The sequence below is a fragment of the Phaseolus vulgaris genome, chromosome 11 (assembly GCF_000499845.2).
Source record: "Phaseolus vulgaris cultivar G19833 chromosome 11, P. vulgaris v2.0, whole genome shotgun sequence".
Lineage (NCBI taxonomy): Eukaryota > Viridiplantae > Streptophyta > Magnoliopsida > Fabales > Fabaceae > Phaseolus > Phaseolus vulgaris.
Window position 1 is genome coordinate 26744966 of NC_023749.2, and position 24143 is coordinate 26769108.

A 24143-nucleotide genomic window follows, 5' to 3' on the forward strand; every position below is an offset into this window, starting at 1 on the left:
ATCAGTTAAAACATTTAAAGCTTAGACAAAGCTTAAAACAGTTTTTCTGTTATGGTACCAACACCAACAATCGGTTGTTTCCACGAATCAATCGGTTGTTTTAGTTTTAACAGCTCAACCATTTGAAAAATAGTTTTCAACCTTTTCTAGAAACACCTAAGTATAAAACAATCGGTTGTTTCGACAAAACAATCGGTTGTTTTTCACTATGTTTGAAAAACACTTTTCTTTTAAAAGATGGAGAATGCCTATGCTTTGGATTCAATCAAGAGTGGATTACGTAAACAATCTACCCCAGATCCTATCTAAGACAGCTCAACAACAGCAAGCACAACCAAGCCTTCAACATCTTTCAAAGGGTTTGGATTCTTCAAAGCTTGAACACCACTTGGTTTAACAATCTCCCCCTATTTGATGAAGATAAATACCTTATGCTTGTGTTGTACCTGATTGAATCGGAAGCAGTTCCTGCAAAGCACAGTTTTAAGCAAAAACACATAACTTCTGATATTTGGTTAGCACAGAAACAAATTTAGAGCTTCAGAATATAATATCAGAGTAAAGATCAAATAACAAACAAATATAGGAGCAAACACCTATAAGGTTTCACTCATCCAAACTGTTTTTGCAGAATAAGGAAAGAAAACTTAAACACAACATATATCTCCCCCTATTTGTCTTCACAAATAGACAAAAAGAAGAGATAAACAAGATAATTTTTCTCAATACATCAAGCTAAAAATAGCAAAAGCAGAAACATAGAAACCTGATGCAACCACTAAAAACAATCGGTTGTTTCGATACATCAACCGGTTGTTTTTCTTCATTCATCATCATCAGCATATTAATGATCAAAGATTTGGTTCTGTACTACCTCAACATGTTCATCTAGAGTCATGAAACGTGCATCCATGCTATCAAAACTGTTATCAATCCTCTGGAAATTGCTTGTACACAGATCATGGAGATTTCTTTGATTCTCCGCAAAGCTATCAAGCCTATTCATCATGAGTTTTTCAAAAGAAGACATGGATTGCATTCTTTCTTCTTGATTTCCAGCACCAGCAGTAGGTCCAACATCTTGATGTGCTTCAGGTAGATCTTCATGTTGAAAATCCATATATGCAGCATGTTCATCTTGTTCATGATCAGCAGCAGCACTAGATGAGGCACCAAAGTCACCATCTTTGCTAATCCATTTGCCACCTACTTTGGTAAAACTCATTTTGCTGAGTGATCCATTGTTCAACTCTTGAGTTGACTTGACCAACTCAGATGTTTCATCCTCTAGATTCACTTCAAAATAGAGCAGAAACTTAGAAATCAAAACAACATATGGATAATGATAGTCACTTAACCTCATTGCCTTTTGCATGTGCCCTTTGATGACGTGTATCCAATCAATTCTGATCTTCTTCATAATGCAGAAGATGTACACCAGACCCTCTTCAGTAAGCACTGAGTGATTGCTCCCCCTTGGAGTTAGAATCCAAGTGACAATGAGGGCTAACAACCTGTTCCGCCCGGTTGACCTGGGTCGTCTTTACGAGCGACTTGTGCTCACGAGCTAGAGCACCTTCGTTTTCTCTTGTATATGAGTACCTGAAAAAAGAAGAACAAAGGGGCGCCCTCGCGGCTGTTTGCACTCCGACGATCAAGTCAGCTAGCGAGAAACACCAAAGTGACTGGAAAACTGTATGATTATCTCAAGAACTGGAAATGTGTGGCTAAACTGTGTTGCCCTAATTGCCTTGTGCTCACAGCTGGGTGCACCGTCAAGAACAACTAGGGTTTAATGTTCTGAGTAACTTTATGAGAACTAGATTAAAGCATGTAAACTGTGAAAAGCGTACCTTACTAGGGTTCTTCGTGCCCTTTATATAGGTGAAAACCAGGGTTTACCTTTGTGTTGCTATTATTATCTAGGGTTCCTTGGAGAAGGTCCTTGCGCCGCTATCCTTAGGATCTTAGCGTATCTGGCCCATGGGCTTCCCTTTTCTAGAGTGCAATGAATCATCTTGCGACTATTTGGGCTCTACCTTAGGTACTGTATTTCCCGCGCCATCATACTATTTGAGTCCCCTAATCAATCACGTGTCATGCATGCAACCTTCCTTGGAGATCTTTAATGAGCACGTGGGCATTGTCACGTGCCCCCTTTGACTTGATCGTTTACTCTGTGCGGAGGGTCCCACAGCGCCGCCACCCAACTTAGGGTTATTCCATCGTGTGGGCCCTCTTCTCTACTAAATGCTTCTGTCACGCGGGTTGACTTACCTTGGCGATAACCGACTATGTTGACTTCTGGGCCAGCTACCTTTCTTTTGTCCACGTCATCATACCTGATGACCTGGTCGGTACACAAGCCCCCCAGTCTTGAGCTGATAACTTGTGTTCAGCAAAAAGACTAAGGCCTCACCCTGCAGGCCCCGCGGCGTTCTGATCATGTGTCGCCTCCTGACCGATTGACGTGACATTCTCTGCGTCGCCGGCGTAGTGTACGCTTAAGGACTCTGACGACGTGATATTCTTTGAGCGAGAAAAGTGACACTTCAGTTTGCGCCTTAACTTCGCGACACGTGGCCCAGTCGTAGAACGTTTGCTTTAATTGCAGCGCTCGGATCTTTGAAAAACCTCGTACCTGAACTTTCTGCCTTTACCTCTTCTGTATCTTTCTTGCACTATTCATCTTTTCTCAAGAACTTCCCCTGTGTTCTTTCTTTGCCTTCTTCTTCTTCCTCTATCCTACTACTGAGCCCTTCCCCTTTGGTTTTTAGCTCCTTCACCGATAGCACGTTCTAAAATGCCTGCCAACCCTGCTTCTTCCAGAGCGGCTCATAAAGATCTTTACCCTTGGGCTTCGAGTGAACTCCTTGACGAGTATTCTTGCTTACTTTCTACTAGGGCGGGAGAAGCGTGTTCCTATAACCGTCGTGCCTTCGCAAAGAGGCATGATGATGACATCGTCGTGCTCCCTTGTTCCATAGGGGAGCCGGTGTGCGGGGATGAACGATCCAATAATGGGGTTCCCTTTTTCTATTTTTACCAAGTAGTCTTTAAGTGCGTCCGCGTACGCCTTCCCTTCTCCAGGTTCGAGAGGGAGCTGTTAACAAAGATGAACACTGCCTCAGCCCAACTGTATCCTAACAGTTAGGCCTTCGTGAAGGCCTTTGACATCCTGTTTGGCTTTCTTGGATGTGCACCCTCCGTAGATATTTTCCTTCACTTCTTCGAGGTGAAGAGGTAGAGAAACAACCTATGGGTAACTCTTAGTAACATTCCTGGCAAGATTCTCTTGACCCCTTTCCAGCAAACCTTCAGAGAGTGGAAAGGTAGATTCTTCAAGGTGTGTTGTTCCAGTCTTGTGCCTTCTGCTCTAGACGGCTTCCCTTTGTATTGGACAAAGGACGCCGAGCCTTGAAAGCTAGGACTCTCAAGAAGCTGTCCCCAAGGGATCAGGAGGCTTGCAAGATCCTGGCGGGTGCTGGATGTCTCGACGCGGCTGCCTTGATAAGTTTAGAGTACAACGCCGAGCTTTTGGGAAAATACATATGTGCGTGAGGCTTTCCTTATAACCCTCATTCTTTCTGTTCTTGCTGGACCTTTGTGGGATTTGCTCAGAAGTACTTTGCTTCGTGTCTGTCTCTTACTGTATTTACTCCTTTCCCCTTTTTTTTTTCTTTTTATACGTAGGTTCGAAGATAAATGATCATCAGAGAGCATTGCTGACTCCGGCTTTGAGGTTCGGAGACAGGGCTTCTTCGTCGCATTGCTCGAACTCTGGGGGCCACTGATGAGTGACATGTTCTTGCTTCCCGTGTAGACATTAGGATGTGTGTAGGCCTATATTTTCATCTTGCACCTGTTATAAACTCCGTCTGTAACCCTAACGCTGACTTTACGTTTTTCATCACGCTGAATGTTGTCCGACCTATACTTGCATGCTTACGTTCCTTGCCATGCGGCGCGCGTTACTCCCGATATTCCCTTCGTTATGTTTGGTGTGACCTTATTTCTTAAATACCTTACTCATGGCCCTGCCCGGCCTTCATTTTTTTGTGAGGGATGCCTGCTCATTTGAGCTTTCTTACTTGAACCTTCGGCGTTTTCGCCCTGAGCTTATTGGGATAGTTAGCGATGTGCTGCTTGTAGCGACGTCAGACCGCCTGGTCTTTTATCTGGCGATGACACTGCCGGCGATCGCTCACATGGCAAACCGCCTCCTACACGACCGGCGATCATACGCAGTTCTCGATCATGTCATCGCCCTTGATGACTCGACTGATATGCGGGCTGTGATTCTTCTACCGAGGAGGATAAGTTAAACCCCGACGATCTACGTGGCTTCGCGCGCTAACGCTCACGCTGGCAACTGATTTGACACTTCACCAACCCCTCCCCATCAACTGACACGTGGACTCATCGATGGTCATTATCTTGTGTCGTTTGCGCTTCTCGTAACATTCAAAACTCTAAAAATTCTCGCACCACTACACTGTTTTATCATCTTTCTTCTTCACCTTCAAACTTTCTATACGCTCTGGTGAACGCTTGTGAACGCTTTGACTCCTTAATCATCGTTTCTCCGCACGCTCCTTCGATCATCAAAAGGTGACCTTTTTACTACTCTCGCTAGTGTTCATCGCATTTTAATCGGCTTGCATCATCCATTAACTGCTTGGAGCATACGTTGTGGGCTGCTTGTTTTCTATCTTGCGTTTTTCTGCGTTTTAGGTTTTTCCTTTTCCTCTCCGCGACCTCCTTTGTTCATGCTGTTTTCCTTTTCCGTCTTTCAATCGAGTCATTCCGTTTATCAACCCTCTGTTTTTCCCTTTTTCATTTCCTTGTTGTCTTCCCTGCAGTTTCTCGATGGCTCGTGCGGGGGCTACACCAAACAACCCTGCCCCCTCTCGAAACCCTCCTCCAAAGTCACGTAAACAACCTTCTTCAGGAAACCCCTCCACATCTCACAACCCACCTAGAGATCCCGCTATCCTTTCAAACCGGGCTCAGAGGCCTGCGCCCTCTCAACCTAACCAACTGCAATCAACCTCCCCACAAGCCAACGCCACTGTACGCCCTACTTCTGACTATAAACTGTTGTACCCAAGGGCTCCTCCAGCCTTGCTGAATGAGACTTCCTTGATCAATACTGAGGCCACCATTCACTGTTTGAGAGATAAGATCCATCTTACCTTTCATAAGGAGCACGACGACAAGGTCGCCATTCGTCCTTGTCCTCCTGGGGAACCTGTCTGTACTGATAATGATGGCAACGATGGCCACCCTTTCTGCTTCATCTACGCAACCGTATTCAAGAAGGTTAGGCTCAGGTTCCCTTTCACTCGTTTCGAGAGGGAGCTCCTAACCGAGCTTGATATTGCCCCTGCCCAGCTGCACCCCAACGGCTGGGCGTTTATCACAGCGTACCAAATTGTCTGTGCCCGCCTAGGCCATCCTGCCTCCGTAGATGTGTTCTTATTTCTGTTCGAGGCTAAAAACCCAGGGGATCGCCTATGGGTAAGCCTCAATGGAATTGCCGAGAGGTCCATCCTCTCAATCTTCCAGCAATCTTATAAGGACTGGAAGGGTAAGTTTGTCCGTGTTTGCTGCAATGACCGGGGTCTTGGACTTCTTGACGGGTTCCCCTTGTACTGGGTTAACAAGGGAAAGAAAGATTCTAAGGATCATTTTCGGAAAGCTAGGAGTCCAGAGAGGATGGGGGAGCTTGACTTGTGCAACTTCTGGAAAGAAGTTGCCTCCACCAATACCACCTTGTCCACCCCCTCAATCATCAAGTTCGAATTCTATGAGGATCAACTAGACTTTTACATAGGTCTGCCCTTCTGTTCTATTTGGATTTCTCTTCCTATGCCAAGTCCACTTTGCCCTTTATCACACTTATCTGCATTACACTGTCCCTCGTTTATTCTTGGCTGCTTGGTCCCTGTATTACCGATTACCTGAAACTGGATTGATTTGTAAACACTGATCTCTTTGTGCAGATACCATGCTGGGAAAAGATCATATGGCCAGGCTACGCTCCTTAGCCAAGCGTCACAATCTCGCAGCGGGTTCTCAGACTGTCTCGAATTCTATCGCGGAAGCTGCCGTTGCTCGGGGCGAGCTCCCTCCTACGGGCTCACCTTCCCTCGTCGCCCCTCCTGCCCCTGTAAGAAAGAAACTGCCACCAAAGAGGGCCAAGAGGAAAATCCCCACAGTGGTGTCGGACGAAGGGGAGCACGAGAGTACTGAAGGTGGGCTTGTCTGTAAAAGGAACAGGGCGACCACCGCCGAGCCGCCAGCAATCGAAAGTGCCGGTCCAGATTACGCGAAGAACCCCCCTAGTGCCTCCACACCCTTTGAGAGCGCTGGGGACACTCTGCCGTCAAATACTTCAGCTGTTGAAGGCATTCCGATTCAGGTTGTGGATGTTCAATCGTCCCCCCAACCTGTAGTGGAGGCAAACGTATCGCCGCCGCGTCCCGATGCTTCCTTGATCGTTCACTCCTATGAGGGTGGTGGCGAGAACTAACCCTCAACCCCTCTCCCAATTCCTTCTCTTCCAGCCCCTGTTGAGGAGGTTTTGAAAGCCCACGCCGCTTACCTCAGTGCTATGACTACTGAGTGTGTAGAGAAGCGCATGCACCAGATGATGGGCGAGGCTCTAAAGGACTCCTTAAACCAGTATGAATCCGAAGCCGGTGCTGTGAAGGACCAAGTCCAACAACTTAAGCGTGACCTCACGATGCGGGGGTTGGAATTTTCGCGGTTAGAGAACGCTCTGAAGGACAAGCTGCAGAATGAACGCAAAAATGGCGCTGAGCTACACAAGAAGCTCAATGACAAACTCTTAGAGGTCGCTGAACTCGAAAGCAGGCTCGTGCCTCAGCAGGAACAGATAGCGGACCTGGAGGAGGCTCTCGAGGCAAAAAAGGCCTACGTGAATGAGCTCGAATCCAAGTCGATTGAGAGGGAGGACCTACTGGGCAAGATCGAAGCCGAGAAAAACCAAAAGTCCAAGGAACTGAGCGAGAAAGATAAGGAGCTGAATGAGTCTGCAGCAAAGCTTGCCCATGCGCTCGAGGAGAATGAAAAACTGAAGAAACAAATTGAAGAACTCGACCTCAGTGCTGCAAACGTCCTGACTTCCGGGTTTGGTGCGGCCTTGGAGCAATTCGCTTGCGTTTATCCCGACTTGGACCTCTCTCAGTTCTCGATTTGCCATGAAGTGGTAGACGGCAAAATTGCACCTTCAGATTAACCATCCCATTTGCCGTTAAAACACCCTGAAAGACTTATATTCGCCCTTGGTTTATGTGTAACGAATCTATTTGCAACGACTTTCTCTTTATTCAAAACTGCTTTAATATACGCGCATGACCTCGCCTTTATCTGTCACGTAATTGTCTGATCCGATATAACCGACTGACTTTGCTTTAAAGAAATCGGCTTAGCGCCAATGGGCAATAACGTGGGTCAGTCTTAGTATCTGAAATCTAGCTTGCCTGATCTGCCAAGTGCCATGCGCCTTTCTATGTTATCACAAAGTCGCAGGCTTCTTTGGATGCTATTTTCCTTTTTATCTGCCAAGGCGTCCTCTGGGGAGCGGCTTCATATCTTGAACTATCAATCTGGGAGGAGAGCTGCCTTTAACGGACCCCCCTCTGTTATCCCTGAGCTTTTAATCCGAAACGACTTGATCTGGGTAGTGAGGTGTCTTTTACGGACCTACCTCAGCCATCCTGTGACTTCTTGCGCCCTGATAACTTATCTGTTGTGCGATCACCTGATAACCTGGTTGGTTTCTCTCAACCCAATTAACTTAGCACAAACTGGTGCTTAATTTCCTGGAAATCAACTTATCTCGAACAAACGGTTAGTCTATAGCAATAACATTTGACACGACATTACATACTGAGCAGTAGGCCGGAGCCATCTTTAGTATTTGAAATCTCGCTTGCCTGATCTGCTAAGCGACATGCGTGTTCTGTTCTTTCCTGCACCTGTTCTAGGCGAGGAGAATTTATCTTATAACTATTTAAGTGACCTCGGCTTCGCTCGAGGGCGAGGAGGTTTTTCTCTGGTGCCTCAACTTGCCCAGGGTCTGCCAAGATGCACTGAGGACCTTTAATCTCATCTTGCCTGAACTCACTCGAGGCTGAGGAGGACTTTCTCTGGTGCCTCAACTTGCCCAGGGGCTGCCTGGATGCATTGAGGACCTTTAATCTCATCTTGCCTGAACTCACTCGAGGGTGAGGAGGACTTTCTCTGGTGCCTCAACTTGCCCAGGGGTCTGCCTGGATGCACTCAGGACCTTTAATATCATCTTGCCTGAACTCACTCGAGGGTGAGGAGGACTTTCTCTGGTACCTCAACTTGCCCAGGGGTCTGCCTGGATGCACTGAGGACCTTTAATCTCATCTTGCCTGAACTCACTCGAGGGTGAAGAGGACTTTCTCTGGTGCCTCAACTTGCCCAGGGGTCTGCCTGGATGCACTGAGGACCTTTAATCTCATCTTCCCTGAACTCACTCGAGGGTGAGGAGTACTTTCTCTGGTGCCTCAACTTGCCCAGGGGTTTGCCTGGATGCACTGAGGACCTTTAATGTCATCTGGTACCGGGGCTAGCTATTCATACTTGAGGAGAGGGCGTCCCGAAGGAATCCCTTAACCCCTGCTCAAGGACTAGGCGCCCGGGTTTTAACTGTTATCTGGTACCGGGGCTAGTTATTCATACTTGTGGAGGGGGCGTCCCGAAGGAATCCCTTAACCCCTGCTCAAGGACTAGGAGCCCAGGTTTTAACTGTTATCAGAACTCTCGCCTATACTCGCTACAGGCGAGTAGGACTTCTTAATCTGTTCTCGCCTATACTCGTTCTAGGCGAGTAGGACTTTTAGTTTGACTTTCACCTCCGATCGCCAGGTGACGATGAGGGTTTGAAAATTTTAACTTTCACATTTGCACTAAACTATGTAGAGGCGACAAGGGCTCTCTGCAAATACTTAAAAAGATAAGCGTGCATTTAAATAACTCTGGGAACTTTGATAAACTTTCAAAACTTTTATTAGGTGGCCTCATTAAAAAACCCTTTTCGGGGAAAAAGAGTGCCCCCTTGAAAATGTTTTAACTGTAATAAAACTTGAGATGGGTGGCGTTCCAAGTGCGAGGAATCGCCCCTCCTTCCAATGTCTCTAGACGGTAAGCGCCGTTTCCGAGTGCTTCGATTATTCTGAATGGTCCCGTCCACTTGGGCGACAACTTATTTTGCATCTCGTATTGGTGGGCCTTCCTCATTACCAGGTCGCCGTCTCTGAATCGTCTTGACTTCATCCGGGAGTTGTACTTACGTTCCACTCTTCTTTTTACTGCTTCGGCTTTTACCCTCGCCTCTTCCCTGACTTCATCCAGCAAATCCAAATTCATTCTTCTTTCGGCGTTCGAGTCTTCCGCTACAAAGTTCTGGAATCTTGGCGAGTTTTCCTGGATTTCGACTGGGATCATGGCGTCGCATCCATATACCAAGCTAAACGGGGTTTCGTGTGTTCCCGATTGTTCGGTAGTATGATATGCCCATACTATGCGAGGGACTTCCTCCGCCCAAGGCCCCTTGGCTTTCTCCAACCTCCTCTTCAGTCCTCTGAGCAAAACCCGATTGGCCGACTCTACTTGTCCATTCGTTTGTAGGTGTTCCACAGAGGCAAACACCTGTTGCGTCCCAATATCCTCACACAGTTTCTTCAATAAGTGACTCGCGAATTGGGTCCCATTATCTGATACCAAACGCTTTGGTACACCAAAACGACACACGATGTTCTTCCATACGAAATTCTGAATCTTGTGTGCGGTAATCTGGGCTACTGGTTCCGCTTCAATCCATTTCGTGAAGTACTCGATTGCTACGACCAAGTACTTCATTTGCCTGACCGCCAACGGGAAGGGCCCCAGAATATCGATTCCCCACGTATGAAACGGCCAGGGGCTATAGATCGACTTTAGCTCTTCTGGAGGCGCCTTGTGTCAATCAGCATGTTGTTGACATTGTTTGCAACGTTGTGCGTATTCCTTGCAATCTTCTCTCATGGTCGGCCAATAATAGCCCGCGCGGAGGGTTCTCGTTGCCAGGGCTCGACCTCCGATGTGGCTTTCGCAGATTCCCTCGTGGAGTTCAGTCATAATTCTTACGCACTTCTCTCCATGCACACATACTAATAGGGGGTGTGTAAATCCGAACCTGTATAGCTCCCCATCGATCAAGGTGAACTTGCTGGAGCTCTTCTTTATCTTTCTGGCCTCTGTTGGATCCACTGGGAGGACGCCGTCTGCTATGTACTGCTGGTATGGTGTTATCCATGTATCTGGTTGGTAAATGGTGCAAACTCGCGTTGTCTTCGCTTCCTCCACTGGGTGCGCCCTGACTCTCAGCGCTCTCAAGGTTTCCTGAGTTAATGATCGATGACCCCTTACTATCCTTTCCGTTGATTTGCAAACTTGAAGGACCTGGTGATCTGCTGCGAATGCCCGAGGTGTCTTTAGAGTTTCTTGTATAACAGTCCTCTGCCTGCCCCCCTTGCCCGAACTGGCGAGCTTGGCAAGCAAGTCAGCTCGGGCATTCTGCTCCCTTGGCACGTGCACGACTTCGAACAGGGCAAAAGAACTTCTTAGCTCCTGTACATACTCTAGGTAGGCCGCCATTTGTGGATCCTTGGCCTGGAATTCGCCGGTCACCTACCCGGTGATCAGCAGAGAGTCGCTCTTGGCCATCAATGCCTTTGCCCCCATTTCCTTTGCTAATAGAATACCAGCAATCAATGCTTCGTATTCTGCCTGATTATTGCTGGCTTTGAAGGCGAATCTCAGGGATTGTTCTATTAATACACCGTTGGGTCCTTCCAGAATGACTCCAGCCCCACTACCTAGCTGATTGGACGATCCATCAACCGAGAGTATCCACCGATCGTCGTTTCCGGCACTACGTGTTATTTTGGCGGACAGCTCGACCACAAAGTCGGCAAAGATTTGCCCCTTGATCGGACCTCGGGGTTCATACCTGATGTCGGACTTGGACAACTCCACTGCCCATTTTACCATCCTCCCAGCCACATCTGGTTTCTTTAGGACCTTTTGGATGGGCAAGTCAGTCATCACCCATATCGCGAAACTCTGGAAGTAATGTCGTAGTCTCCTCGCCGAAAACACGACCGCCAGGGCCGCCTTCTCCAAGGCTTGGTATCTCACCTCTGGACCTTGCAACACTTTACTGACAAAATAGATAGGTTTCTGAGTTTGGTCTTGCTCTTGGACGAGCATTGCACTCAATGCCCTTTCGGTGATGGCGAAGTATAGCTTGAGGGGCTCTCCTACTTGAGGTTTGCACAGAACCGACGGGCTCGCCAAGTACTCCTTGAGCTTTACGAAGGCTTTTTCACACTCTCTCGTCCAGACAAACCTGTTATTCCTCTTCAAACACTGGAAATATGGGTGGCCCCTCTCCCCACTGGCGGATACGAATCGTGACAGAGCGGCCATCCGACCTGTAAGCTGTTGTACCTCCTTGATAGTGGCAGGGCTTCTCATCGCCAGGATGGCAGCACACTTGTCAGGGTTCGCTTCGATTCCTCTTTCGGTTAAGAGGAAACCCAGGAACTTCCCCGCTTCTACGCCGAAGATGCACTTCTCAGGGTTTAGCTTCAGCCTGTACTTGGCTATTGTAGCGAATAGTTCTTCTAGATCGGCGACATGCCGATTCTTCTCCGGGGATGTCACGACCATTTCTTCGACATAAGCTTGGACGTTCCTCCCTAGCATGGGTGTGAGCACTTTATCCATTAGCCTCTGATACGTAGCTCCCGCATTCTTCAAACCAAAGGGCATCACCTTGTAACAATAGCACGAACTTTCCATCATGAAGGCAGTTTTTTCCTCGTCCATGGGGTGCATCTTTATTTGGTTGTACCCCGAGAAGGCATCAAGGAAGCTTAACGGTTTGCACCCCGCAACATTGTCTACCAAGGCGTCTATGCTGGGCAAAGGGTAGGAATCCTTTGGGCATGCCTTGTTTAGATCTGTGAAATTGACGCACATTCGCAATCTCCCGTTGCTCTTCTTTACCAACACAACATTAGCAAGCCATTCCGGATACTGCACTTCCTTGATGTGACCTGCGGATAGGAGTTTATGTGTTTCCTCCCTAATCGCCTGTCTTCTTTCTTCATTGAACTTCCTCCTTCTTTGACGGACCGGCTTGACTTGGGGGTCCATTGCCAACCGATGGGACAAGAGGTCGGGGTCAATCCCTGGCATATCTGAGGCGGACCATGCAAATGCATCTAGATGTCTACTTATTACCTTAGCGATTTGATCCCGCGTTTCGTTGTCTAGGGTTTTTCCCAGCTTTAATGTCTTTTCGCTGATCTCCTGTGTGAGCCACTCCTTGACCGGCTGGGGCCTCCTCTCACTGGCGATGACCGCCTTTGCGATTCCTGACTCCCTGGTGGCCCCCAGGCGGTCGCCTTCTTCCTCTATCTCCGCGATGTTCGCCGCATCTGGCATCGCCGCATCCCCACCAGCGATTACTTGGAGCGTTGTGCCTACTCGCCGGTCCTCCTGGCCGAGACCTGCACCAGGGGGTGGCGTTGTGCTTACATGGTACACTGATCACCTATTTTTGAGGCTGTTTTCATAGCACTTCTTTGCCTCCTTTTGATCGGAGCGGATGGTGATGACCACCCCTTCCATTGAAGGCAGTTTAACCTTCATATGCCTGGTGAAGGGCACAACTCCTATCCTGTTGAGCGTTGGCCTTCCTAGCAGGACGTTGTATGCCGAGGGGGCATTCACAACTAGGTATCTGATCTTCTCCGTTCGCGACATCGCCCCGTCTGTGAATGTCGTTCTTAACTCGATGTACCCCCTGGCCTCCACTTGGTCACCAACAATACCGTATAGGCAGCCCTCATATGGCCTCAGATGGTCTGGGGACAACTGTAACTTTTCGAACGTTGGCATGAACATCACATCTGCCGAGCTGCCTTGATCGACCAGTGCTCGATGAACCATCCTTCCCGCCGTGATAAGTGAGATCACGATGGGATCGTTGTCGTGAGGCACATAATCCCTGAGGTCTTCTTTGGTGAATGTGATGTCCACATCGGGCGTATGGTCCTTGATCCTGCCGACAACTCGAACGTGGAGGAATCGCTTTGTAGCACTCTCTGTCCCGTCTACGCGACTGCGTTCTCTGCAGAATCACCTTCAGTACCTTCTCTTGGATCTCCAAACGTGACCTGCAAAACACACAGACGACGCCTCTAGCGGCCGTTTGCACTCCGACGATCAAGTTAGGCCACAGAACCACCAAATGAGAAAAACTAGTAGCGTGTGTGAAAAACTCTTGCTCTCTTTTTTTCTCGTCCCCCTCAATCTCTCCCTGATTCTCTTTTATGTCTCTCCCTCTGTTTCTGGGCCTAACAGAATTCTGTTATGCTTTTTTGGCATGTGTCAGAACCCTGTTATGCTTTTATGAGACAATGTACCTCCAGAATCAGTAGAGTGAGAACGTGAGAGAATGTGCGTGTCTGCGCGTCTCTGCGCTTGGCTGCGCCTGTCTGTACCCTTAGTGGTACGGAGTGCACTTTTATCTGGTCCGCACCCCTCTCAGATGATGACACGTGGAGGCCTGCAACTCACATCTAACCACACAGGTGTCACTTACTGGAAGGGCTCTAGCGCTTCTCTTTGTGTGCCTAAGTTACGCCCTTGCGGAATAACTTAGGATATTTCTCCCATCTGGGTAAATCGCATACTCTTAGGAGAACGCCAGGTGTGGCTGGTCTAGGCACACTCACCAAACGTTGCTCTCTGTGTAAACGGCTTACCCTTCACGGTGTCACGCACGTAATGGGTTGAGGGAATCACCAATCACTGACTGGTTTACTAGTTCCCTCAGGCCACTCTCGTGCATGATTCCCTGAGATGTGCTCATGCGAGGTCCATGTGTAACACTCTCGCTGGGAACCTCAGTCCCAGTTTAACTGCGTGTAACACGAGACCCCGATGACTGATCAGTTCTCTATTGCTTCTCGCGTTCTGCCCCTAGGCGTTCGTATGGGAACCGGTCTGTTGGTGGCCACTCGGTTACTGACCACAGATCACCGTTCTGGGTGATCTGTCCCCTGACCTCTCTGCCGACTGATCTGTCGGTAGTCACTTGGTTACGGACCCCCCGATCACCACTCTTGGCGATCGTCTCCCTGATCTCTCTGTCACCTGGTCCACGTGTCACCCTGCGAGTGGTCCACGGGGTCCTCTGCTGCTGACGTCATCGACTACCGATGACCGATCGGATCACAAGCTCCCCAGTCTCGAGTCGTGAACTCGTTCTCGGCGAAGAGACTAAGTGGTTGTGCCCTCAGTCCACGTGGCAAGTGGGACCGCATCACGTGCCACCTCACGTGCTGCTTCTTTAACGTTTGGACTTCCTTCCTTAATCTCGCGACACGTGGCCCCATCGACGGCCAGCGTGGTGTGTCGCTAGCGCTTCTCTTATTCAAATTGGTGCGCGCCTTCACTGTTCCTTCATCTTCTTCAATCGACTCTCAGACTTCCTGCGAACTATCTCTCTGCGCACCCATCTTTCTTCAAGGTCTCCTGAATGACGGTTCTCTGCTTCCCCCCTTTGCCTGAGCTGGCCAGCTTGGCAAGCAGGTCTGCTCTGGCATTTTGCTCTCTTGGCACGTGCACCAATTCGAACTCGGTGAAGGACGTCTTCAGGAGCTGTACATACTCCAGGTAGGCTGCCATCTGGGGACCTTTTGCCTGGAACTCCCCTGTAACCTGCCCGGTGACCAGCAAAGAGTCGCTTTTGGCCAGTAGATTTCTTCCTCCCATTTCTCTTGCTAACAACATTTTTGCGATCAGGGCTTCATACTCCGCCTGATTGTTGCTAGCCTTGAAGGCAAAGCGGAGGGACTGCTCGATCAGTACCCCGTTTGGGCCTTCCAGAATGACTCCAGCGCCGCTCCCCTGCTGATTAGAGGAGCCATCCACCGATAACACCCATCGGAAATCTAAACCTTCTGCAGGTGTCGCGATCGACAACAGCTCGACTACGAAGTTCGCGAACACCTGCCCCTTGACCATCCTGCCTGCTACATCAGGTTTCTTCAGCACGTTTTGGATAGGCAGATCTGTCATCACCACCACTGTGAAGCTGTGGAAGTAATGCCTGAGTCTTCTGGCCGAAAACACCACCGCCAAGGCAGCCTTCTCGAGGGCCTGGTACCTTGTTTCAGGGCCTTGCAGCACCTTACTCACGAAGTAAACAGGTCTTTGGGTCTGGTCTTGCTCTTGCACCAGGACTGAGCTGACTGCTCTCTCCGTCACAGCGAAATACAGACGAAGAGGGATGCCTACCTGAGGTTTTCGCAAGACTGGTGGGCTCGCCAGATACTCCTTCAGTTTGATGAAGGCCTCCTCGCACTCCTGTGTCCAAAGGAATCTGCTGTTGCGTTTTAGGCACTGGAAGTACGGATGACCTTTCTCCCCTCCAGCGGACATAAACCGAGATAAGGCTGCCAAGCGGCCGGTGAGTTGCTGCACCTCCTTCACCGTCGTCGGGCTCCTCATTGCCACGATTGCTGCGCACTTCTCTGGGTTAGCTTCGATTCCCCGCTCTGTTAAGAGGAAACCCAAAAACTTCCCAGCCTCTACGCCAAAAATACACTTCTCAGGGTTGAGCTTCAGTCTGTACTTGGCGATGGTGGTGAACAGTTCTTCCAGATCGGTTGCATGGTGCTTATTTTCTTGGGACGTGACCACCATGTCATCTACGTATGCATGCACATTCCTTCCCAGCATGGGCGAGAGCACCCTATCCATGAGCCGCTGGTAGGTAGCCCCTGCGTTCTTTAATCCGAATGGCATGACCCTGTAGCAGTAGCAAGACCGTTCTGTCATGAACGCGGTCTTGCACTCATCCATGGGGTGCATCCTGATCTGGTTATACCCTGAGAAAGCATCCAAGAAGCTGAGTAACATCCCCCCTGATGCGCTATCAACTAGGGCGTCTATACTAGGTAAGGGGTAAGAATCTTTGGGGCACGCTTTGTTGAGGTCAGTGAAATCCACGCACATTCTCCACTTGCCACTTGCCTTTTGAACCAGCACCACATTCGCTAGCCACTCGGGGTACTAGATCTCTCTGATGTGCCCTGCAGCAAGGAGCTTCTGCGCTTCGTCGTGGATCACCTTCCTCTTCTCCTTGTTGAATTTCCTTCGCCTTTGTCGCACAGGTCGAACCTTAGGGTCCATCGACAGACGATGGCAAAGGAAATCGGGGTCGATTCCTGGCATGTCGGACGCTGACCATGCAAAGGCACCCATGTGCTTCTCGATCACACCAACGATCAGCTTTCGCTCTTCTTCAACGAGGGATCCCCCCAATTTGAACTTTTTCCCCCTGATGTCCACTTCGACCCATCCTTCAGCTGGGTGGGGCCTTCTCTCACTGGCGATGACCGCCCTCGCGATCCCTGACTCGCGAGGAGCGATCGCGCCTTCCTCTTCTTCTTCAACTTGGGCTACCTGGCAGCCCCCTGCCGCAGCGTTCTCCATCCTCTGAGCGCCCTGTGTCTCCCTAACCACCGATCGCTCTTCGCGCACACCTGGTGGTGGTGTCGTGGTGACGTGGCATACACTTCTCTTCTGCTTCAGGCTGTTCTCATAACAGCGTCTTGCCTCAGCCTGATCCGACTTGATGGTTATTACGGTCCTCTCCATCGACGACAGCTTCAACTTCATGTGCCTCGTTGATGGTATTGCGCCCAACCTATTGAGTGTTGGCCTCCCCAACAAGACGTTGTACGCAGAAGGGGCGTTCACCACCAAGTACTTTATCCTTTCGGTGCAGGCTGTCGTCCCATCAGTGAACGTTGTCCTCAGCTCAATGTATCCCCGCACCCCTACCTGATCTCCTGCGAAACCGTAAAGACACCCGGTATACGGCCTCAGTTGATCAGGGGACAACTGCAACTTGTTAAACGTCGGCCAGAACATGACGTCTGCCGAGCTTCCTTGATCTACGAGCACTCGGTGCACTCGTCTTCCAGCCGTGATGAGGGAGATGACCACAGGGTCGTTGTCGTGTGGGACAACGTCCCGTAGATCAGCTTTCCTGAAGACAATATCTACTTCAGGGTAATGGCTCTCATTTACCGCATCTACCGCCATAACCGACCGAGCGTACCTCCTTCTCTGTGACGCTGTGCATCCCCCACCAGAGAAGCCTCCTGCGATTGTTTGCACCTCCCCGTGCACAGGGACTTCATGCTGCTGTTCTCCAGCCTGGGATCCCGACGCGCGATCACCCTGCGGCTCACGCAGGTAATCTGCTAGGAACCCAGACTTCACCAACTCTGCCAGTTGGTGTCCCAACGCCAAACAGGAGTGAAGTGTGTGGCCAAAGGCCTGGTGAAACTCACACCACTCATTCTTCTTTCTACCAAGTACCTTATCAGTCTTCTCCGGTACGCGTAGTCTTGCAGCTACAACAGGAAGGGCGATGAGATCCGCCAATCCCACCATGAAATTGTATCTTGGGGGCGCATTGTTCTCCCTCGCACGCCCTCTGCCCTGGTCCTTGCCTGGTGCGTAGGGATGAGGTTTTTCCCGCACCTTTTTCCCCTCCTTGGCCTCATGCACCCTTGCTTGCTGCGGTTTCCCTTGCCCTCCACGCGGTCTTGGTGGTGCAGCACTCCCTCTTTTCTCAGAAACCTCCGTTTCTGCCACTATGTGCGCCACCGCGCGACGCCGGATCTCTGCAAAGGTGCTGGGATGGCTCCTGATGAGAGACTCGATGAAGGGGCCAGGCAGCACTCCCTTCTTGAACGCGTGCACCAGCATATCTTCATCTTTGCTGGGCAGTCTAACCACTTGTGCTCCAAAGCGGTTGAGGTAGTCCTTCAGTGACTCGCCTTGGTACTGACGCACGTCGAACAAATCGTATGACACCACTGCAGGTGCTTTGTTGACGATGTACTGCTCAATGAAAAGCTTTGAAAACTGAGGGAAAGACGTGATATGTCCTTCTGGTAAGCTCACGAACCACTCCATGGCGATTCCGCTTAGTGTGCTCATGAACATTTTGCAGTACACCGCGTCTGAGCCCCCAGACAACATCATCTGGGTGTGGAACGCCGTCAGATGCGCCTCCGGGTCTTCTACCCCTGTGAACGACGCCTTTACCCCCACTAGGTTGGGAGGCACCATGGTTCCCATGATTTCAGGGGAGAATGGCATGGGGAACGCTCTTGGGGGCGATGGCTGCCTCGACATCCTTTCGTCAACCGTGTGTTCCCTCTGCGCCTGCAGCGTCCTCCTCAACTCTTCATTGACGCGATTCAGCTCGTCGTTCCTACTCTGCGACGCAGCTAACTCCGTCTGCATTCTTTCTTGTTCAACTCTCGACGCTGTGGCGTTATCCTGCAGCGTGTGCACCATCTCCAGGACCTGCGCCATTGTCACAGCTCCTTCGTCAGCGGATGGCGCAGGTGATGGTTGTCTATTTCTTGGCATCTTTCCCTAGTGAAGAACTTGGTAAAACCTTGGTAAGCTTCAAAAACTGTGGTGTATATGGGACCACGATTCACTCGAGCCCCACGGTGGGAGCCAAATGATCCTGCCGACAACTCGAACGTGGAGGAATCGCTTTGTAGCACTCTCTGTCCCGTCTACGCGACTGCGTTCTCTACAGAATCACCTTCAGAACCTTCTCTTGGATCTCCAAACGTGACCTGCAAAACACATAGACGGCGCCTCTAGCGGCCGTTTGCACTCCGACGATCAAGTTAGGCCACAGAACCACCAAATGAGAAAAACTAGTAGCGTGTGTGAAAAACTCTTGCTCTCTTTTTTTCTCGTCCCCCTCAATCTCTCCCTGATTCTCTTTTATGTCTCTCCCTCTGTTTCTGGGCCTAACAGAATTCTGTTATGATTTTCTGGCATGTGTCAGAACCCTGTTATGCTTTTCTGAGACAATGTACCTCCAGAATCAGTAGAGTGAGAGCGTGAGAGAATGTGCGTGTCTGCGCGTCTCTGCGCTTGGCTTCGCCTGTCTGTACCCTTAGTGGTACGGAGTGCACTTTTATCTGGTCCGCACCCCTCTCAGATGATGACACGTGGAGGCCTGCAACTCACATCTAACCACACAGGTGTCACTTACTGGAAGGGCTCTAGCGCTTCTCTTTGTGTGCCTAAGTTACGCCCTTGCGGAATAACTTAGGATATTTCTCCCATCTGGGTAAATCGCATACTCTTAGGAGAACGCCAGGTGTGGCTGGTCTAGGCACACTCACCAAACGTTACTCTCTGTGTAAACGGCTTACCCTTCACGGTGTCACGCACGTAATGGGTTGAGGGAATCACCAATCACTGACTGGTTTACTAGTTCCCTCAGGCCACTCTCGTGCATGATTCCCTGAGATGTGCTCATGCGAGGTCCATGTGTAACGCTCTCGCTGGGAACCTCAGTCCCAGTTTAACTGCGTGTAACACGAGACCCCGATGACTGATCAGTTCTCTATTGCTTCTCGCGTTCTGCCCCTAGGCGTTCGTATGGGAACCGGTCTGTTGGTGGCCACTCGGTTACTGACCACAGATCACCGTTCTGGGTGATCTGTCCCCTGACCTCTCTGCCGACTGATCTGTCGGTAGTCACTTGGTTACGGACCCCCCGATCACCACTCTTGGCGATCGTCTCCCTGATCTCTCTGTCACCTGGTCCACGTGTCACCCTGCGAGTGGTCCACGGGGTCCTCTGCTGCTGACGTCATCGACTACCGATGACCGATTGGATCAGTCCTCAAAAGCCTCCACTAACGTTACGGACCTAGCATACTTCTTGCGTTGCGATGCCGTACATCCGCCGCCCGAGAACCCACCCGCTATGGTGTGGACCTCGCCGTGGATGGGCACCTCGTGCTGCTGTCCCTCACCGCTCGCCGGTTGTGGAACCGACGACTGTCTTGCCTGCTTCTCCACCAAGTAGTCCTTCAGGAAACCATTCTTCACGAGTTCATCTAATTGGTGACCCAACGCTAAACAATTGCTAATACGATGTCCAAATGCTTCGTGGAACTCGCACCACAATTCCTTGTGGGGTCCCAGCATTCTGCCGGACTTCTCCGGTGGTCTCAGCCTGTCGGCTATGTTAGGAACCGCTATCAGATCTTTGAGTTCCATTACGAAGTTGTGTCTCAGTGGCATGTTCCCTTCTCTTCTCTCATCTGCCCTAGGCTGGGTTCTCCTTGGCTTGTAGACGCGCTTCCTGTCCAAATGTTTCCTCTCTATGGCGGCTTGGTGAATCCTGTGCCTTGGGCCGCGCGGGCGGCTTGGGGCACTTCTCGTATGCCTCATCTTCCGAGGCAATGTGTTCTACCGCTCGTTGCCTTATTTCAGCGAAAGTTTTTGGGCGACTGCAGTTGAGCGTTTTGCTAAAAGATCCGGGCCATACCCCCTTCCTGAATGCATACACGATCATGGGTTCTTCCGAGGTGCCTACTTTCACCATTTGTGCCCCGAAACGGCTTATGTATTCCTTCAGGGTTTCGCCTGGGAACTGCTTGACGTCGAAGAGATCATATGAGACTGGGGCAGGAGTTCTGTTGGCTAGATACTGCTCCCTGAATAGTTTTGAGAGTTGGGTGAAGGACGTGACGTGGCCCTCTGAAAGGCTGGTGAACCAATCCATAGCTATCCCCGTCAAGGTGCTCATGAAAAGCTTGCACTTCACGGCGTCTGAACCGCCTACCAACAACATCTGTGTGTGGAACGCCGTGAGGTGTGCCTCGGGGTCCTCCGCCCCTGTAAAGGTCGCTTTGGGTCTCGTGAACGTGTTGGGAATCGCTGTCTCCAGAATTGCCTGTGAAAACGGTGTTATGAATTCCCTGGGTGGGGATGCAGCCTCAGGCTCGTCTCTGCCACGCCATCCACGGCGTAGTTCTTCGTTGGCGTGGTGGAGCTCATCGTTTCTTGCTTGAGAGGCCGCCAGATCTGCCTGCATGCGCTCCTGCTCCACCTTCGAGGCTGCCATTGCGTCCTACATGCGCTCCTGCTCTACCTTTGAGGCTGCCACTGCGTCCTGCAACCCTTGCACCATACCCATGAGTTGTTGCAGGGTCATCTCTTCGCTCCTGGCGCGTGCTGGTCGGGTGGTCATGACTCTTTAGAGATCCTCTCGGTTTATCTGGGTTTTGAAACTAGAATTGAAGACTTGTGTGGTGGAACCGATGTTTATATCGGCCCCACGGTGGGCGCCAGATGTTCCGGCCGGTTGACCTGAGTCGTCTTTACGAGCGGCTTGTGCTCACGAGCTAGAGCACCTTCGTTTTCTCTTGTATATGAGTACCTGAAAAAAGAAGAACAAAGGGGCGCCCTCGCGGCCTTTTGCACTCCGACGATCAAGTCTGCTAGCGAGAAACACCAAAGTGACTGGAAAACTGTATGATTATCTCAAGAACTGGAAATGTGTGGCTAAACTGTGTTGCCCTAATTGCCTTGTGCTCATTAGGGTTTAATGTTCTGAGTAACTTTATGAGAACTAGATTAAAGCATGTAAACTGTGAAAAGCGTACCTTACTAGGGTTCTTCGTGCCCTTTATATAGGTGAAAACCAGGGTTTACCTTTGTGTTGCTGTTATTATCTAGGGTTCCTTGGAGAAGGTCCTTGCGCCGCTATCCTTAGGATCTTAGCGTATCTGGCCCATGGACTTCCCTTATCTGGAGTGCAATGAATCACCTTGCGGCTATTTGGGGTCTAACTTAGGTACTGTATTTCCCGCGCCATCATACTATTTGAGTCCCCTAATCAATCACGTGTCATGCATGCAACCTTCCTTGGAGATCTTTAATGAGCACGTGGGCACTGTCACGTGCCCCCTTTGACTTGATCGTTTACTCTGTGCGGAGGGTCCCATAGCGCCGGCACCCAACTTAGGGTTATTCCATCGTGTGGGACCTCTTCTCTACTAAATGCTTCTGTCACGCGGGTTCACTTACCTTGGCGATGACCGACTATGTTGACTTCTGGGCCAACTACCTTTCTTTTGTCCACGTCATCACACCTGATGACCTGGTTGGTACAAAACCTTTCATCAAGCCTTAAGCCACCAACCGAACAAGTCCTAACTTGTGCATTTTGGTTCTTCAAGCAGCTTTTGTAGTATTGAACTTTGTTGAAGTCCTCCACTACTCCAAGGTTTCCCTTGTTAATTATGAAACCTGAGTACTTTAGGCCAGCTGCAGCAGTCCACACTTCATGGGTTATCTCCATATCTACACCTTTTACATGAGAAACAAGGTTGTTTCCTTCAAACTTGAGATTTGTGTAGAAAACCCTTATTAAATCTGGGTAGATGTTCCCCTTCATCTCCAAGAACTTTCTGAGAGATTGATCTTTGAGCAACCTCCCTACATTATCTAGCTTTTGGCTTTTCAGCCAATCAAAGCACACAACCTTGGGGTTGTTTATCACTTTGGTGCTAGTTTCAAACCTATATCTCTCAATTAGATCATTGTCACCAGAAAACCATCCTTCTAGCCTTCCTCCAGACCTTACAGCTCTAGTTTTGACTCTCTTTGAGGTGGGAGGTGTTGATTCCATGATGGCAGAGATGAAAAGCAGAGAAAAGCTCACTCACAGATTTTGCAAGAGATGTTGTAATTGGTTGTTCTTGTGGAAGATCAGCTGCAACAGTTTTTATAGCACAAACAGAATCATAAAGCATTTACTAACATAAGTGGGTATCGGATTTTCAGAGAGAGAGGACTTGACCCTGCCCTACACAGAAAACGTCAGAAAAAGCTGAAAATCACATGGTCTTCACATGTGATCTTCGACTAGTCATTAAGGCTATTGAATTTCCAAGATTTTGGAATATATTCCTTTGTGACTGTTTGTAACTTCTCTCTAAACATGATCAGCTTTCAACACAGGTTCATTGACCAAGGATTCTTTCTTTGAATTGATCTGCAATGAATAGAAATTCAAAAAGGGATTAAATTGATTTTTTCACTGTGCTGACAGACTAAAAAACAATCGGTTGTTTCGAGAAAACAATCGGTTGTTTTTCTACAGTAGTAAACTCATTTGGAATTTTTAAGCATGAGCAAAAATAAACCGAAGGAGATGAAATTGAACACTTTAAAGAGGTTATACGAACATATAAAAGAACTTAAAACAGAAATTAATAACAAAGATAAGGAATGTCTCATCCTTTGTGTTGTTCTTTCAATGAGCCATGTGCTTTGAGATCAAGAAGCTTTAATTTGACTATTGAGGGCTTGTGGACAGATATATAACATTGATTCAGCTTCAATGCTGGTCTGTTCCTTCCAAGAACTTGATCAGATGACTCAGTCCTTCACACTTCTTTAGATTTCCTGCACAAGCATGAGTTCAAGCAACAAGATTTGGTCCCTTCACAAATGTGGGTCAAATAGGTTTCTTTTTCTCATTTGGAACCTCACATCCTTTAGGAATCCATTTCATGTAGCCTCTAGGAACAGAGAACTTTCTTATTTTGCAGAATCTAACCGAATGGCCCTTCTTCATTCAATAAAATCATGTAACAATTGGTTGTTTCGATTTAACAATCGGTTGTTTCACTGGCTTTCTTAATTTTTTTTTTGAAAACTTATCTTGTTGGTTCTGTGGATTGAAACCTAAACCAGCCTTTCCAAAAACACAACTCTGCGATGCCAAGACATTCTCAAAGTTAGATTTCCCTTTTGAAAGCTTGTCCACAGTGTCAACAAGATAATGAACCTTTTTCTCAAGATTTTCACAATTTTTGCAAATGAGAGTGTCACACTTGCAAGAGGTTTTTTTTGAAATGATTTTCCAGGTTTTTGAAATCATCTTTTGATTTTTCAATCTCATCTTCAAGTGATTTCACTCTCTTTTCCAGCCAGCTGTTAAGTTCTTTCAATCGGTTGTTTGAAAGTACCAATCGATTAACTTCATCGTGAGTTTCTTGGAAAGCTTCAAGCAATTCACTATAATTTTGTTCTTTTAAAGAAGCACATGAACTTACCTCACTTGAGCTACATGATTCATCATCTTCTTCAGCAATCAAGCAGATGTTTGC

The 24143-nt window shown here is 49.0% G+C and overlaps 1 protein-coding gene across 1 annotated transcript; it reads left to right on the forward strand.

The window, feature by feature from the left end:
• Positions 1-6616: 6616 nt before the first annotated feature.
• LOC137838312 (uncharacterized) lies at positions 6617-7264 on the forward strand. Its single transcript, XM_068647563.1, has one exon. The coding sequence runs from the start codon at positions 6617-6619 to the stop codon at positions 7262-7264; it is 648 nt and encodes a 215-aa protein (XP_068503664.1).
• Positions 7265-24143: the final 16879 nt, after the last annotated feature.

Coding starts and splice junctions, on each gene's coding strand:
- LOC137838312 (XM_068647563.1), top strand. CDS start 6,617: ATGACTACTGAGTGTGTAGAGAAGCGCATGCACCAGATGATGGGCGAG.